This window comes from Pholcus phalangioides, unplaced genomic scaffold (genome assembly GCF_987345545.1).
Source record: "Pholcus phalangioides strain wild (caught in Gottingen) unplaced genomic scaffold, Ppha-v1.0 ptg000002l_1, whole genome shotgun sequence".
Classification (NCBI taxonomy): Eukaryota; Metazoa; Arthropoda; class Arachnida; order Araneae; family Pholcidae; genus Pholcus; species Pholcus phalangioides.
In genome coordinates, this window is record NW_028301595.1 from 5,620,178 (window position 1) to 5,639,157 (window position 18,980).

Here is an 18,980-nt window from a genome sequence, read left to right on the forward strand (position 1 = left end):
AACTCGGGGGCCAACTGCACCCCTGAAAAGGCGAACATAGGACTCCAAGACATCATCCCTATACCTCACACTAGTCACAGTGCCTCTTTCAAAGACATGGAGAGGTGTGCGGCCATCCAACATGATGCCTGCCCAGCCCATTAAACCTCCTCCGCCATAATGGTCGATTTCGCGGACATTGGAGGGTAGGTAGCGCGTCCCTGGTTCTCTCCATATGAACGTACGACGAGAATCGGTGCTTAGGCTGAACCGGGACTCATCAGTGAAGAGAACGGTCGCCCATTGATCCATACTCCAATCTCTATGCTCTCTGCACCATGATAAACGGATTCTCCTGTCCGTAGAAGTGAGCGGGACGCAAACAGCAGGTCTTCTTGCAAACAACCCTCTCTCATGAAGTCTTTTGGAAACAGTCACCCTTGATACACGGGTTCCTGTGGCTGCATACAAGTCACGAGAGAGCTGAGAAGCTGTAGCACTCCTGTTACGCCTCGCTATAATCGACAAATGGCGATCTTCTCTGGCCGTCGTGGCTCTTGGACGACCTTGCCCAGGCTTTTTCTCGATGGATCCGGTATCCTGGAACTGTTTCCATAAGTTACACACGACGCTGGGCTTAAATTGAACTCTCTACAAATCTGGACTTGAGATTGGCCTGCTTCTAGCCTCTGCACAATTCGCCACCTCATTCCATCATCTAAACGTTGGTGGTTACTCATTTTTACTGTTACAATTTGAAATTAACCGATTGCTGCAAAATAACACCAAGAAATTTGCCGAGGTGTGCTAGCGAACGAAATGCGTCTTAACTTACGCGCGCTTATAAAGCCTGTTTCTCTACTGGCTCCGCCTACACACACGTGTACGCTTACGTATTTGACGTACAAGATTTGCATTTTTGTCTAGAAGCAGTGGTTTTACATTCAGTTCAGTTCTTTTCATGAAATTCGATAAAATATGCAAATTCTCTTAATTTATTTCACCAGTGCATGTTGAAGTATGTTGACAAGGCTTCCTCTTCCAATTTTTCTACATGTGAAGAACGTAACATGGAGGGACCTACGTCATGAAAATAATCTATCGCTGATTTGAACTTACGAAGCCCTTCCGCTGTTACACACATGGCGAACTTGTCTTCCACTTCCTTATCTTGATCTTCATCTGGTACCGCTTCAGTTCACGGAGCAGTCAACTGCATTAATTCCTCCTCGGTCAATGCCTCTAATTAACACTAAATCCCTGCCTCTAAATTAACACTATACAGTTGACGCTCGATATAACGACCTCCTGCGTCCCATCCGGGATTGAACCGTAGGCTACTTTAAAACTTCGTCAGAGCTGGGCAAATGCCCGAAATGGGCGAAAAACTGTCGGGCAACAATGGTTTTGGGGCCTCAACAATCACTTTCGGAACGTTTACTTTGGTTACCGTGGTTTCCAACAATGCGTTTCAGACTTGAACAATGGCCTTTACATGTCTTTACAATGGCTTGTCACACCTTTAATTCTGTTATTATAACAGTTTATTCTTTTGTAGCGGTTTGTCACTTTTCCAATCCTCCCAGTAATTGAAGAAAACCCGGGAAGCGCCGGGTATTTCTGCTAGCCTATATACAGGGTGTCCTCTAAGTGCTAATGCGGCCTTTATCTCATCAACCGCCCATCGTATAAGTATAGTTTCAATTTAAAAAATGCTTAAAAGTCAGCTGATGAACTCAATGCTTGCCTCAAATCATCAACACTCTGGCACGAAGTTAAAAAATTATCATTATCCACCAACATGCGAGTTCAACTGCAAAATGACTCAGTACTGCTATCATTTTCACATCAGTTGACCAACCAGTAGACCCAAGCACTGGATCGATTACGTTTCCAAATGAATTTTGCCAGTTGTTAAACTCAGTTCAAGAACTTGCATACAAAGTCTTCCCAAACATTCAACAAAATGACCAAAACCATCAGTGGCTTTCTGAGAGCGATTCTGGCACCGAAAAATGACAGTGTGAACAAGATCAACGAAAAAATCCTAAAAATTATTCCAGGAGACTCCACATCTTACAAATCCGTTGACACTGTCACAGGCATGGCACAGACATTTAGTTCTGTATCCTGCAGAATTTCTGAACTCCGGATTCTGAACTTTGGGTATTCCGGGTGTGTAACCAGACAATTTGACCTTCAAAGTCGGAACACCTATAATGCTTTTAAGAAATTTGGACACACCGAGACTCTGCAATGGCACCAGACTCTGCGTGAAGAAATTGCACAATTGCATCATTGAAGCAACGATTCTAACTGGATGCGACAAAGAAAAAGAAGTCTTCATTCCACGTATCCCAATTATCACCGAAGAAATGCCATTCACTTTCAAGCGATTACAGTTCCCGATTCGTTTAGCTTTTGCCATGGCAATCAACAAAGCGCAAGGCCAGTCCTTAGCAGTGGCAGGTATCAACTTACTTGAGCCCTGTTTTTCAGACGGACACATTTTCGTCACCTGTTCGCGTGTTGGTAATAGCAAAAATTTATACATCTACACACCAGATGTAAAAAGAAAAAATATTGTGTATCCACAAGCGATTGCCTGAAGATTTTAATTAAAATATTTAAAAATAAAAGTAATTTTCTCTTACTTGATGCATAAATTTTTTTGATTAAGATATAATTAATAAGCTATACATATATACATTTTTTACGGGTCACGACTGGTCTGTCGGGTATCAGCTAGTTTATCTATATATATAAAATTGGTTTTCTGTCTGTCTGTCTGTGTGTGTACGTTCTCTATACAAATCTACAATTTTAGATCGATCGTCGCCAAATTTTGCATATATACCAAATGGGGTCCGACTTGAACGATAGGCTACTTTAAAATTTCGTCAGAGCAGGGCAAATGCCCCAAATGGGCAAAAAACTGTCGCGCAACAATGGTTTTTAGGCCTCAACAATCACTTTCCGAACGTTTACTTTGGCTACCGTGGTTCCCTAACAATGCGTTTAAGACGTGTATATGCCTTTACAATGGTTTGTCATTTCTTCAAGGCTGTCAGTATATGTATAATATTCATGCCTTTTTATAATGGTTGACCACATTTTCAATACGCCCAGTACTGAGGTTTTTTGAATGACGTCATAATCATCATCAGCATCGCTTTGAGGGTCAGGAAAAGGGTAATCCTCATAGAAATCAGTGTTACAATTGCCGATTTTAATGTAGAAATGCGGAAATTTGGTGGGGTTTTCTGTCACATCGATAGTTTTAAAAATTGTATTAAATACTCGATTTTTGAAATATTGAGTTCACTTAGAGATAGATATACGAAGCCCGGGAGATTAAATATGAAGTAATTAGCCGGACCTACTTTTGTGTTGGATATTCATGCAATAACATTGATTTCAACTTTTTATTTATATCTTCTCAAGCATGAAAATTAATGTCTCCGTATTGTCTTTTAATATTGAACTGCATAAATTCATATAGTTTAGGATGTTTTGAAATTAATTATGGGCCCGTAAAAAGTACATCGAAAAAATTCCACAGCTTTAATTAAGCATTTTTTAAAGCAGAAACAGGCAGAGATAGATAACTTGAAGTTCAAAGGGGGAAATCGAAATACTTAGCACCCTTTAAAAAAAGAAAAATATATATATATATTTATTTTTACGTTTCTTTAAATCTAGATTTGTTTATTTCATGCAGTCGCCATATTGGTGAACTTAGACACGGTTTGCATGTCCCTCAAAGAAAGGGAGATATCACGTGATCCAAAAAAGCCTCATTGAAGAAAACCCGGGCAACGCCGGGTATCTGTATAGTTACGTTTGTATAGTCTTTAAAAGGGACTCTTCGAGTATAAAAACAGGTTAGAAATCGCTGTTATGCAGTATTACAGATAACCCTCGGTTTGCGAACAACAAAAAAAATGATCCGTTTTACAAACACGCAAAGCGGTCTAAATCCCGAAGGCAGCATATTTCAGAAGTCTGAGATTACAATTTTTTTTCGACAGAATTTGGTTGAAGAATTATATTTCATCAGAGTAAACGTGAAGTTCCAGCCACAAAATACAGCTCGTCTCATCCAGCCCATGAATCAGCAAGTCATTTCAAACTTTATAAAGCTCTGAGACGAGAATTTTTCCACAATGAGGTTTTGCAATAATATTTAACACAGAACTAACAGTCAGTATAACTTCTGGAAACATTATTTTATCGTCCTATATTGCATAGTTCTTATTTACAAAGCTTGCCAGCAAGTGTCTTACACAACTATCAATTTGGCTAGGAGTATATTTTGTGGCCAGATAAAGTTTCGAAAGAAGATTTTGAGAGCATTGACACTGAGATTATACATGCATATAACAAGTGGATGACACCTATTAACGAAAGCGAACTTTGCCCTGGCATCGTTGTTCATTCTGTTTGCATTTCATCATTTTCGAATATTGGTAATTTTTCAGTGGTAAGTTTATTGCGGGCTACAAAAATCAATGCCCCACTTCTTTTTATTTATTTTCGCTGTATGTATGAGGTCATGGGTACTGAAACTATATTTTCTGTTTAAACAGTTGAGGAAGGCATGGTCAAATAACGTAAATAAGTATTAGTGATGCAATTTTTGTAGGATTCATTCTGATACCCACAGACTTTATAGCATATAGTTTCCAAAAAACAAAACTTCTATTGCTCGGGTCATCTCTGTTAAACTCACACTATCAAATTTAGCTGCCACCAGAAATATTTTCTGCACTATCGTGAACAGCTTTACATTTTTTTTTTATATGATTATCTCTTCATTTTTTAGCAGTGAAACTGAAGATGGAGGTTTTTAAAATCTTTTGATTTCGGAAACGCTTCAGCAAACCATAATGTCTGTTGGTTTGGCCTGCTCTAACAGTGGAAGACTCATAAAATTTTTGAAACACGCAGAAAAAATATACTGTACCTCCGTCTAAAATGTAAGAAATAATCGCTACTCAAACTACTGTAAGTAATTAGAGTCACTGTCCATTGAGAAGAGATCTGTATTCTCTTAGAAGAAAAGGTGTTATGTGTCATAATAATTTAACTTACACTTTGTATGAAATTTTGTTTACTTTTCTTGCAGAAAAAATCATAAACTAATTCACCTTTCTTCCACCAATGCTACATATTTACTCTATCAATTGTTATTTTTCAAACCTATTCCTGAAACACTTGCATACGTATGCATTTTATGAGTATCTTAAATTTTTGAGACATTAATTTACAATTAAAATCTTTGAAATGAAGTCATTTATTTTATAGCTTCCAGACTATTCTACAGAAGAGTATAACAGAGAATTTTAGATTCTTTACAGAAAATATTCGACATAAAATGATTAAACAGTTCCAAAAAAACAAAATTCGAAGCAACTCAAAGAAATTATTGTAAAGAGGAGAAATGAACCCCAGATTTTCTGTTTAAAGAAAAATAAAAAAAACGACCATTCTCTGAAGAGAATTAAAATATGAAGGTGAGCAGCGACACATTTTAGTTCTTAGCATTATTACTACATTACATTATTGAATATGGAGAAGTTGGGAAAAATGAATAAAATCGTTAATAATAATGAATAGTCATCAGAAACTAATTGATAAAAGGAACAAGAGATTTTCCTACCCATCAGGAAATCAAGTGCATATGTTACTGTACATGCGAAAAATGCGGTGAATCATGCATAATCACCGACCATTTCGGTAATATTTTGATAAATTTCACTATATTAATAATTTCCATCTGCGATTACGCATAATATCCAAGCTTCGTTGGTGAACAAAAAAATCATACTAAATTCATCACATTTGCAGGTTATTATGCATGATTGCCATTTCGTATCGGTAAATATGAGAAATCGTCCCACTGCTGTGAAAAGATTATTATTTGGATGGCATGACCGTACTTTAAACCAGAGTCTGAACCGGATATAATGAACATTGATTTAACGAATTTTTCCGAATATCCCCGATATAACTCCTATAAATTTACTCATATTTGACGAATTCCGCTTAACGAAAGCTAACTTAACAAAATTTTACGAATATGGTATCATACATAATCACCGGTAAAAACGATAAATTTCAACTGTTTATAAAATTTACCAATGACGCTTGGTTAGTATTTATAATCAAAGTGTGATAAATGTATAGTGAAATTTTTTTAAACTTGCCTAGACGATTATGCATAATCATCGATGTATCACATTTACCGTAACACATACATTGAAAATTTGGATAAGATATTCACAATGTGCGAGAATTCATTCTAAACGAAAAGAACTTTCCCAACTGCATCTGTCATCTCAGTCTAGGAGACGTAGCACGTGCAAGGCAATCGCGGATGTATCACAAGATCCCGGACCTACAGTTTGAAACAGATTCCTAACGGGTATGTTTTCACTGCTCTCATCGAGAATGGAGCCGGTTTATCTCGAAGAGAGCTTCAAGGATAAATACACCACTACGTGAATTACAAACATTTTAATTTCTTAACACTACTGGGACATTTACTGGACAACTAAGAATGCAATAAAATTTGGGGGGGGGGGAGAATGGGAAAAAGCAAAAAAAAGATCAAATATTCGCGCAGCTTACCTTATAACGCTCCGGAGGCTCGTCCTGCGATGGGAATCGGCCTCCTGCTGCTGATCTTTGGTGGCTTGCAAGCTAGCGGCCACGATGGCACGGAACGTGCCTTTCCACAACCGCTCGAAAATGACTTTTTCGTCGGCAGGAGGATTATTCCGCACACGCTGCGATCTCGAAGCTAACACGGAGTTATCTGCAGTTGTAGGATCCCCGGGTTTGGGCACAATTTTACCCGTAACTCTCGAACTTTTCATCACTGGACTTTCCAGGGAATACGTAACTTCCAATGAAAGGTTGCTATACTTCGTTGCAACACAAACGAATTAAATTCTGAATGATATACAATAATGTTTCTTTTTCTTTCCGAAGGTGTATTCAATCCGTTTAGGAATTCGGGAACAGGGCCAGGCAGTTTCGGTACCACCAAAAACAGTTAAAATCAACGGAACTTATATATTTTACTGAATTCTGAATGACTTGAATTGGAAGACTTCGTTCAGTTCAGAAAAATCGTTTTCACTGGAAGACGATTATCACTTCGGATATATAATTACTAACGTTGTAAAATATCACGAACCATGCTTGAAGGAGGAAAATTCAATGCACGAACGAAGCAAATAAACTATATTCAACACTCAACTATTAAATACTGTGTTTTTTTTCTTTTTTTTCTTTCTTTGCTGTAAATGGAAGACAGAGTGATTTCACAGCTCGTGGTGTTTATTGCACATAAGTTAGCAGAGTAGTAGCGTAAAACTACGACATATAAGGCCAATTTCAATGGAAGACTTCGTTAACGTAGTAATATGGAATATATTTCAAGTCATACTTGAAGTATAAAAATAAGCGCGGTTTTTCTTTTTAGGGGGGTTCGTTAACCACACGAATCGCGTAATTTCAGCATTTTAAAATGGAAGACTCAGTCACTTCTATACTGCAACTGATGCACAATACTATCTGGATCGAATCCGACACGGCTCTAATTCTTTTAAGGCTGCATATGCAAAACCACAACAGACTTGCAGATCGGTAAGACAACCCTAAATGCTATCCTGTAGCACCACTGTTGAATTCCTTAACCGGTACGATTTATACCGATTGATCGAAAACGTTTACGGGTTATTTCAGAACTGATATAAAAACACCATCCTTGATTTGCGACATCATTTCTACTTTTCTTTCCTGGATAGCCTAAAAATATAGCCGGACGATATTCCATGACATTCAGATTTTCTGCAAATATTCATGTTTGGAAAAGCTTACTCATGAAATTTCAAACCTTGATAAGATAGACGCTCATACTCGATTGTCACAGAGAGCCAAGAGCCATCGTCAATTGTGGATTTCCATTTGAGTAATTAGAGAAAAGTGTTACACGAAAAGGCAAAGCCGGAAAGTTCTAGACAAACTGCTGACTTTCGCGATTGATATTTAAGTTTACCGATGCGATAATGCAAGTTGCATTCTTCATCACAAAAAGTAGAATTTGGGCTTCTATACCGAAATTCGTTCGCAGTACATTTTTCCATCTGTTTTCATTTTCCCTGATCTTCGTGAAACAGTTTATTAGATTCAACTCTAACACGACAGATGGTTTTCTTGAATACGCCAATGCGTACTGAGGAATATTGTCTTTCAGGAATGTCACACAGTACTTTCATTTTCAACAGAGAGTACTGTGGGAGGAAATTACTGACAGGAGATGAGTTTGTAACATACTCTATAACGAGGCACTTGGAAAACATACGGAAGGAACTCGAGCACGTAGCCCAAGATTTCTCAAGTTCACAAGAACCATATTTGATTTCCAGCACGCGAAATCACCTAAATACGAAAAATAATTTCTTTGGATATCCTAAGCATTTCCAGAAGTTTTACGGCTGATACTTGCTGTCGAAGTTTCATTCTTAGACTGAGTATTATTTACAGAATATTCATACGCACCGGAACAACACGATAGACATGTTCAACGAAACGCAACATAGGAAAAATTCCATTAGCAAGAAATGCTTCGGGTTTCAATATGGCCGCGCGCAGGTTTCTAACAAGCCAGCTAAATATAATTGAAAGTATCAACTTTAGAAGGAACAGCAAGGATGAAGACCGAGATTTCTAGTGAGGTGGGGAAGCGATGCCGGTACCGGAAAATGGCTTCGCCGCATAGCGGAGGAGGGGCCCCATAGCGGAGGAGAAAACAGGCGACGCAGGCGCAGGATAAAGGACTAAAAGAGCGGCCTCCTTCAGCCCTCCATTGGACGGGAAAACTGCTCCAGGGAGGAGTCATCTTCGGAAATATTTCCACGGAACGTACGAAAATGTAAGATGGAATGTAAATTTGCAACCACGCAAAGATGACCTGGTATCAACGAGTTTTCGCGATGGTGAGAAGAATAATGTTTCCGTAAAAAAATCGATTGTTTTAAGGTTTGTTGAATGATGCAAAGTTACTCGCGTATCATGGAATGCCAAAAAAATCTTGATGGAAAAAGTATCTTATGAATATCAAAATGAAAAAAAAATTAAAAAATGGAGGCAAATAATACACATAAATACAGGACTTGTATATCATACGTGCACAACCTTATAACCCGCGGGCTAAATGTGGTCCCCGAAATCATCTGATGTGGCTCGTGACTTCAAATTTAATTTTGTACAAATGAACTAAGCGGCACATTTCCAGATAACTCAAGTGACCCGCTGTACATTTTTATATCACTTTTGGTTATAGTTGACATTCATATTTTCAATGGGCATAATCTTTTCAGCCACCTCTTAAGGGCAACTTACCTGTTGTGGAATTTGTACTTGTATTTGAGCGGCCCGTGCCATAATCCAAGATTACTCAAGCGGCCCAGTTCCAGATCACTTACATGTCTCGCTGCACAGTTCAAGAGCACTTGAGGCAGGAGTCTTCAACCTTCCAGATACGTAGTGCCGTTTTAACGCATGGGCCCACCCGGGCACCTCAAGAGAATGCGGGCCTCACAAAAAGTAGAACCAGTTAAAATTTTCGAGAATTCGCCAGGTGGGATCTCAGAAAAATCACTTGGCCCGGGGGCCCATGATGCTCTAAAGACGGTCCTGCAGACACGGCGGGGCAAATTGAAACAGGCCCGCGAGTAATTAATTTAGTTACATCTTAATAGAAGGGGTCAATCGGGCCTTCGAGTTAAACAGAGATAAAATAATTTAAGACTCGCATTTATTCTGAAATTATTTCTTTCAATTCATTATCAATTTTGATTTGTTCTGAAAATATTTTCACAACCCTATTTCAATAAAAAAAAACGGTTTCCGATAAATTAATAAAAATTAAGTAATTGAGAGATTAATTTTAATCTGAAATCACTTAAAAGTGAAGCAGTGGTTTTACATTCAGTTCAGTTCTTTTCATGAAATTCTATAAAATATGCAAATTATCTTAATTTATTTCACCAGTGTATATTGACATTATATTTCTTACAATAATTATGCAATTATTATTTTATTGATTGTGAAATAATTTCTATCAAACAACACTTAAAGAGTTAATAAATTGCACTAAAATTTATTTTTTTAAATTCTGAAATTATGTGTTTTAAAAAATCTTTAATTATTTCAATTTTAAAATAATTTTCATCAATTCTAGAATTATTTCTTTCATCAACTGTATCGATCATTTTTCAATGTTTTCAACCATTTTCTGAAAATGATCGGCGGGCCACGACAAAAAGCTCCAAATGTGGTCCGCGGGCCATGCATTGAAACCCCCAGACTTCAGTAACAAACGGCACATTTACAAATCGCTTATGTGACCCGCGGAATATTCATAGATCATCGAGGCGCATTCCCAGATCACTTGTGACCCGCGGCACAGTTCCAGATCACACAGTTAAGGTGCCCGAGATACGTTTTCAAATGAATGAAGTGGCCCGCTTTTTCCTAAAGTTTGAGCCCCCTTGTCGTATATAAACAAATATACGAGCGCGCATTTCCTTCGAACAGAATAGTTAATATTTGTTAATGCATTATTTAATTTCCAAAATCTTTCATTGCTGTGAAAGCTATAAAAACAGCTATTCTGAAAAAAAAAACCAACTCATTGATATAAATTCCTAAATTAAATGGAACATTTTAACCGACTGTAATCAACACGACCTATAGAAGGAGGCCTCCGCACAAGGCTCGTGACGTCACTGAAGAAGGCCATTTCACCTATTGCCAATGGATACAGCAGGCCGACGCATACCGTATATTTACCTTTTAATAAATAAGTTCCGCAGAGGAATATGGACGAGGTACATGTGTGTAGTAGTATAGGTGGTGTTGCTGTAATGTGTTAGACATCATTATGCCCTAACATATTCACTTTTTCGGTGTTTTTCTTTTTCTAAGCTCCAAGGAAGGAAAAATAATTATAATAACCAGTATCCTGAGTCCAATAAATATCCGGCCATTTTGAATTCGATATTACGCGTACCTGCCACATACAAGGGGGGTTCATCTATCAGGCACCTTCACATAAAAAAAACCTCATATATTTCGCACACAAGCGAGAGATTAGTTTTTCTTTAAATAAGTTTCTCGTTGAAAGAAAAGTTCCTTCATAGAACATACCGTTCGTAGAATACTACAAAACTGATCACCTATGAAAATGGTTTCCTCCATCCAGCACTGGTAATATTATACCGTACAACTAAATATCCGAGACACAGGGTTATCTCAACATCATCTGAGCCCCAGGACAAAGTGATGTTTTAAAGGTTCTCTACTTGGCTGGAAGTAACTGCCTACCAATTTATATATTTACTCTAGAAATTGTATCAGATCTCATTGTCATGCCTAGCCCGATGTGTATGTGAACCCCCCATGACCGTGTCCGAACTAACCCACGTGTTAAGACGTCCCTGGCTGACACATGTCCTGTTGCGAATAAAAGATATTCCATTTTTCATGACCCAAAAATGTATCACATTTATCATGCACCATCGAACTGATCTTAACGATGGAGGTTCAAAAAGAAATATTTATTCATGGGAACTCACCATAGGAGTAAGTCAGCAAAGCAGGCGAATCAAGTGAAGAATGCCTTGGAGAAGAACTTAGCAAAGCACGTAATTTCATGCGGGTGCACCCAATTACTCATAACAGCACTGATTAATGTTTCGAATTTCACAACGTAGCACACTCACGCGACTTTAGTTCAACTTATGTTCTTTCACCACAAAAACCGAATATTTTAAAATATAATTAGATTGCTTATGACATTTCGATGACATTTGATTGGCTTATCAATAGTATATCAGACGTTGTTTCAAATTGTAATTTTCTTTGGTACAGGCGAATTTTATTTTTCTCGGAGTATTTCCAATCTTTATTTTCAAAAACAAAATCCTAATTAATTGTAGTAACGGCTAATTTCAGGAAAAAAAACTCCCGCAGCATGCAATTGGAAAAACACACTAACGTCAAACACAATGCATACACATTCCATTCTGAAACCAATTTCGTATAGACAGCCACTATCATCATAATGACACTCACTAGCTTTATTCTATGTTTTATGCAGGATATGGAAACAGAAATTTTAGTTCATAAAGAACTCCACGAGCGCGATACCCAAAATCCTTTTTCTCATATAGGTACAAATATTGTATACACGTCAGTCTGCAAAACAAACGCTTCCGTCGTTTTCGAAACATGCAGAGCACAAAAATTTCGCACACGATAAACGTTTTTCTTTCAGCAAACGGGTGAACCCATTGGAACATTCGGTAGTTGCTGCGAAATTGTGATACAAAGGGAAAAGGTACACCTATGACGTGATCGCAAGAACAATCAAACCAGAGCATCAAAATGAAAAAGCCCTATGGAAAGAAAAAAATCTGCTCAGTCGATTCCCGTAAGGAACCTCATCATGATTGCTAATGATTCACTGTGGCTGTCCAACTGCTGCGTACACTATTCAACACAACGTTCGGAATGGACGCAGAGAGAACGGGATATGGGTAATAATTGTTGTTTACTCTCTTTGCTGAACAAGCAATGATGTACTCTAATTATACAACTAAGAGCAGTTTTCCAAAGATTTCTCTAAAGTCGTGGATTTGTCTCAAAAGTTTTCCTAAATCCTCATTACCTCACTATTTGAACAACACAGTATTAAGACTAGCAAGAAAACGGGAAGACCCACAACGCCTAAATAAGCATTAAATATACTAAAAAGAAGGGGGTGGGGGGAAAGAAGCTAAGTTTATATATATATATCGAAAATGGCAACCTAGTTAGACCGTTGCCGAATATCGATGGCTTCATGAGAAGCACCTATCGGTAATCCCCCAGCGAAAATTTTTTTAAAGGAAAGCTCATATTTTGTTAATTTACAATAATATTTATTCTATATTATTTACAATAATATTTATTCTATGACAAAATTTCTATGTAGCGAATTTTTTTGTGAAAAAAAAAAATTACTTCATGATATGAACACACGATCGTGTAGCTCTTATTACAGAATTACATCTAGTTCAAAACCGTCTTAACAGCACAGTTATATCTGTCCAAAACTAAATGACTAAACAAAATTTCAATACAACATTAAAATTAATGGTAAAATCATCCTTCTCAATTAAAAACTCGTGAAACAATGGTCTAATTTTTTTTTCCACCTGCGCGGACCCGTTTTCTCTGTACGTCCTATGCGGTAAGGAATTTTGACCGTTAACTCGCATTCACTCACGCGCGCAGCTTAGAGTGTGCATTTACATACCCCCCCCCCCCCAAAAAATAATTTGAACTTCTGATCGATTTACGATTTCATGTGACCGGGGTGGTTATAAAATGAATCACCTTACACATAAAAGTGATCTAGTGAACATATTTTTCAGAAACTTATAATTCGGGCCAGTCAAGCTATAGGAAGGTGGTTTCAGAAAATAAAAACATTAACCACTTTAAGTACAAGCTTTTGACAATAAATTTGCATTATCTCTATTTGACAAATCAGTGATTTGATAAATCTGGTAACCTCGTCCTAAGCTAACCGAGTTAAAAAACAAAGGAAGGGGGAAAGGAATATATGCTTATGTTTTTATCGTAAATTTAAGCGAATTCGTAAAACATGGATTTCCAGGCTTTAAAGACGACGAGGCAGGTCTGAGAGAGAGAGAGAAATCACTTAGCATTTGCAAAACGCATTTAGATAAGAATGAATGTACGCATTTTTAATGAAGTAATATCATGATTACCCTTTTCATTAGTTTTTTTCTAGCCACCTTGTTGAGCAAGTTGCCTGTTGTGTTCTCGGTATTTGAATTTGAGAATATAACTCTAATTCAACAAATTAAGAATAATGCATCAGAAAATAAAATGACAACTTTCTGCAGTTTGACTTCTGAAAATGGGATTTATTCAATTGTGTGCCGAAAATGCGGCCAAATGAATGATATGACGGAGTGTCTAAAATCTCTGGTAGTGAATCTCCACAAAGAAAGATTTTCTCAGCAGATAATTGCCCGGAAAGCAAAGTTCTCTCAAGCAAGTGTGAGTGAACTTTTGTGGAATCATTATAATGATAGCGATTTTCAGATGAAACGAGCAAACAGTGGTCATAATCCAATGGTATTGGTACCGATTCCCAGACTTGACAATTCTGTAGTGATGAAATATTCAAGTGATGAAATATTTCGCACCGAAGAAAACATGATACACATAAAAGGAAAAGCTGGGTACTTTTTAGGATTCCATACGCTGACCATATGACCCGTTTTCTCGGTACGTTACCGTACATTTCGCGCGTCATCCTGATTTTTTGTAAAATCTCACTTGTATCACATATTTGTCGTTTTTAACGTGCTTTTCATAGAATTAATTTTAATTCACTGCGATTGCAGTAGCGCTACATTTCCCATCATTAACAATTCTTAGCAAAAATTGGCAACTTTGCTCACTTTTGACATCGTATTTGGTGACACAATTGCCGATTTCCCATAATTGAAATCCTAAAACATTTACCATATTTTTCTTGAGAAAATATGGTCAACCTAGGATTGCAAGCGCTGAAAGCGCGATTTTTTTTTCAAATACACACACAATCAGACATAAATACAAAAAACAAAACACAGTGAACATCAAAACACGGTACAATCAATATAAACAAAAAAGAGAAAAATGAACACACACACACACTGTGACCTATAGGGATTTTGCAATCCTTCCATCAGGTCTAGATGAGGCACATACTTGTAGTTGCAATGCAACAGAGTTGGTTTATGACATTGCACTCCTTGATCTTATCTGAGTAAATTCAGGCGTAAATAGTGAGAGATCACAATATATATATATATATATATATATATATATATATATATATTTCTTTAATGAGGCTTTTTGGATCACGTGATATCTCCCTCTTTCTTTGAGGGACATGCAAACCGTGCCTAAGTTAACCAATATGGCGACTTCTCTCCTGCGCGACTCATGAAATAAAGAAATCTAGATTTACAGAAACGTAGAAATGAATTTTTTTTTTTTCCTTTTTTAAAGGCAGCTAAGTATTTCGATCCCCCCTGAACTTCAATTTATCCACATCTGCCTGTTTCAGTTTTCAAAAATGCTTAATTAAAGCTGTGGAATTTTTTCGATGTACTTTTTATGGGCCCATAATTAATTTTAAAATATCGTAACCCACATGAATTTATGCAGTTGAATATCAAAAGACAATATGGAGACCTTAATTTTTTCATTCTTGAGAAGATATAAATAAAAAGTTGAAATCAATGTTATTGCATGGATATCCAACTCAAAAGAATGTCCGGCTAATTACTTCATATTTAATCTCCCGGGCTTCGTATATCTATCTCTAAGTGAACTCAATATTTCAAAAATCGAGTATTTAATACAATTTTTAAAATTATTGATGTGGTGGAAAATCCCGCCAAATTTCCGCATTTCTACAGTAAAATCGGCAATTTTAACACTGATTTCTATGGGGAACATCCTTTGCCTGACCCTCAAAGTGATGCTGATAATGATTAAGGCATCTATTCAGTCTCATTACTGGGAGGATTGAAAAAGTGGCAAACCATTAGAAAGGCATAAACGATTATACATATAGTAACAGGATTAGAGAAGTGACAAACCATTGTACAGCCATAAACCATTCATGTCTGAAACTCATTGCTAGGGAACCACGGTAACCAAAGTAAACGTTCCGAAAGTGATTGTTGAGGCCCAAAAACCATTGTTGCCCAACTGTTTTTTGCCCATTTGGGGCATTTGCCCTGCTCTGATGAAATTTTAAAGTAGCCTATCATTCAAGTTGGGTCCCATTTGGTATATATGCAAAATTTGGCGACGATTGATCTAAAATTGTAGATTTGTATAGAGAATATAAACACCAACAGAAAATCAATTTTATATATATAAGATATATTTTTACAGTAAACGAAACTCACTGAATTATATCGGCATAATTTAAGTTTTTTTTATAATTGACAGAATGTCTTTTGTGGAATTTGTAATGCTAATTGTATTTTAATGCTATAAAAATATTTCATTATTTTTGGAGCTGTGTAGGAGTAGCTTATTTTGAAAAGTGTTTTATTTGTTTTAGGGACATCATATATTTTAATACGTCCGTATAAATTTCTATTTTGGCTTTTTATTAACCAATTATTATTTATTAATTAAAAATTAATCTTTAGAGATTTTTCATTCAAGCGAAGCACAATTTGAGGGTTTTTATGGATTTTTTAAAAAGATACGAAAAATTGGAAGAATCTGACCGAAAGATATTAATAAACCTGAAAAAATCGGAAGCATCGACACCTATGCAATAACCACTGCGAGATAGGATAGACCCTTGAAAAACATTGTGAGATAAAATAATTTTCGTAGCGTGATATTCATATATATATAGAAGGCAGGAAGAAATCTGTGTTAATGTGTCCTTCTAAACCACACTGAAATGACTTGGTCATTGACAGTATTTGCCAATAGCATCAAGATGTGTGTAAAATACTGTATGTATGAAATATCTGTGTATAAAAAAAAAAAGACAATAAACGTGAGGTTGATAAAATACTTATCTGTTACAAAAATACCTTTCAAAGTTTTTGAAAGGAGTGAAATTACTGTTCACGATTTTGTGTGCCCAAAAGGAAGCCACACCCTACACACAACAAAAGAGTGAAGTACGATGGTGCAAACAAAGACTGATTTGGGGTAATCAGGACAGAAATGATATTTTTCAGTTATGAATCAGTATTTTGCGTGTCCCCAACTGTGATCAGGGGTGTCATCACGTTTGGCATGAACGTTTGATATCGGACATCATGTTTGACATCTCAAACATGAAGCATTCACTGAATGGTGCATGATGCGGTCAGTGAAATGTACTATCTCCATTATGGTCTGGGGTTTTATGAGCTACAGTGAGACTCTATATTTTGACTGGAAAAGTCAAATTCTGATGTACATCAAGAAATTCTGAAATACTATGCAACACCATAAGTTGTAGATTCATCAGATGATGATTTTATCTTTCAAAAAGAGTTCACTTCAATCTTGTCATATTTCGAAGTCAACCATTGCTAGGCTCAAAGAACAAAAAAATTAAAATTTCTTCCTTTACATTCAAATTCATTTGCCCTATAGAGAACTTGTGGATGTATGTCTGTTTGGATTTGTTTCTTACTGTTTCTATTTTTATTTGGAGTGATTTATAATACTTTTTGTAACATTGTCTTAATTCTCAATGATCCTGTTCAAAGAACTGGTGAAGGCACTGGGAAGAGTTTGATTGGCACTAGGCCTAATTTGATTCTGCATGATTTTAAACTTTGATTTTCCTAAATGAGCGATTCCAACCCTGTTGTCTGTTCAAGGGCTTCCTATCAATGAAGCCATGGAACCTTTCTCATCACTTATCATCACATAATATGTTAATCGTGACAGCATCTAATTTTCAGGAGAAATATATATTATCACAATTACAATAATATGTAAACTTTTTTTTAATTTTTTTGACTCAAAAGATGCTGAAGTGTCTGAGACTGCCACAGTTGGGCCAGAAGTAGTAGTTTTGTTGCAAAATTATAGTTTTAATTCATGTGGTTATGATACAACATACAAAAAGGTAAACAAGTTACATTCATCACTACAGAAAGTGGGGGTAACTTCTGTTCCCTTGAAGGACAGAAAGGTGGGAACCAATGTCCTGTAAAATTCTTTCCAAGGAATAGACCTTTCTCAGTAGACACAATCTGAATCACTTTCTATAGTTACGAGGGTATAAGCTAGATAAAAATTCTCTTTAGCAAAAAAGTGAAAATGGGGGGGGGGGGGAGAAACTTTAGTAAAATGCTGCAATGCTAATGATTTATCATTGGATGTCTTCTTGTTTCGTACCTCCTGTACACATTTTTTGCAAAAGTGGCTACTACTTCTTTCGCTTCTTTCACATTTTGCGAAAAATGCAACCATAGCTTAAACCCTGATAGTTACTGAGCTTCTATCCATCGTTCCATTAAATTTTCTCTTGATCACATATAAAGTACTAAAGAAGTAAATTCACTTGTTTTGATGTACTGGATTAAAACAGCCACATTAAAACAAGATTTAACCCGAAAAAAAGAAAAAACAGCAAAACCTCTCGCAGTGGGCCACTCTTTGCTTTTCAGAAAACTAACCCTCTGGAAAGATCAAATGATAAGTAGGGGAAAATTTTGAACTAAAAAAAGGGGATGTGGCCCACAGAAGAGATTTCACTGTATATGATTCACAATGCTTTAAGATACTCACAGTGGTCTACCAAATTCATCTTTTGGGATCTCTGGTCTTTCCATTTCTTCTTTCTCAAGCAAAAGCTTCCGGAAAGCAGCCACTTTCACAGTGATTTGACCTTCGGTATATCTAATGAATACACACATAAAACAATTCACCTGTCAAAATTAAGAACATAGAAACAAAGAGAAAAACCTAAAATGTTGTTACGGTAAAACCTGATTACAGCAGACTAATAGGAGCAAAAGGTTGTCTGGTTTATTCAAATAATTCAGACAGGGTGTAATGCAACAAAGTGAACATTAATGAAAGTACAGTAGTTAGCTATAAAAAGTGTTTAGGGGCCGTTCAAGTATTACGTCATCATCGATGGGGGGGGGGTTGGATAATGCTTACGTCATCAACCACCCTTTATGAAAATATGAGTATTCAGAGGGGCAGAGCTGATGACGAAATTTTGCTGACAATGGGGGGGAGGGGGGTCAGCATTTTGCTGCCTTTTGCTGACGGGGGGGGGGGGGTAAAAATGGCTAAAAATTTGCTTATGTAATACTTGAACGGCCCCTTATTATATATCAAATAAAAAACAGCTTTCATCACAGGTTGAATTG

At 36.7% G+C, this 18,980-nt stretch overlaps 1 protein-coding gene across 8 annotated transcripts in view; it reads right to left on the reverse strand.

The window, feature by feature from the left end:
- Srrm234 (Serine-arginine repetitive matrix 2/3/4) overlaps positions 1 to 18,980 on the reverse strand; it is a 103,963-nt gene that overhangs the window by 68,840 nt on the left and 16,143 nt on the right. For 6 of the 8 annotated variants that reach the window (XR_016193358.1, XR_016193355.1, XM_089237305.1 and 3 more), the window contains exon 3: positions 18,388 to 18,498. Coding sequence is in view for 5 of the 8 variants with exons in the window: in XM_089237305.1 (XP_089093431.1) it covers positions 18,388 to 18,498 (111 nt within the window). In the remaining 3 variants the exon portion in view is untranslated. Of the gene's footprint in view, positions 1 to 6,612; positions 8,706 to 11,630; positions 11,777 to 18,387; positions 18,499 to 18,980 lie in introns of those variants that run through there. The other 2 variants (XM_089237340.1, XM_089237314.1) reach the window with 2 other exon arrangements.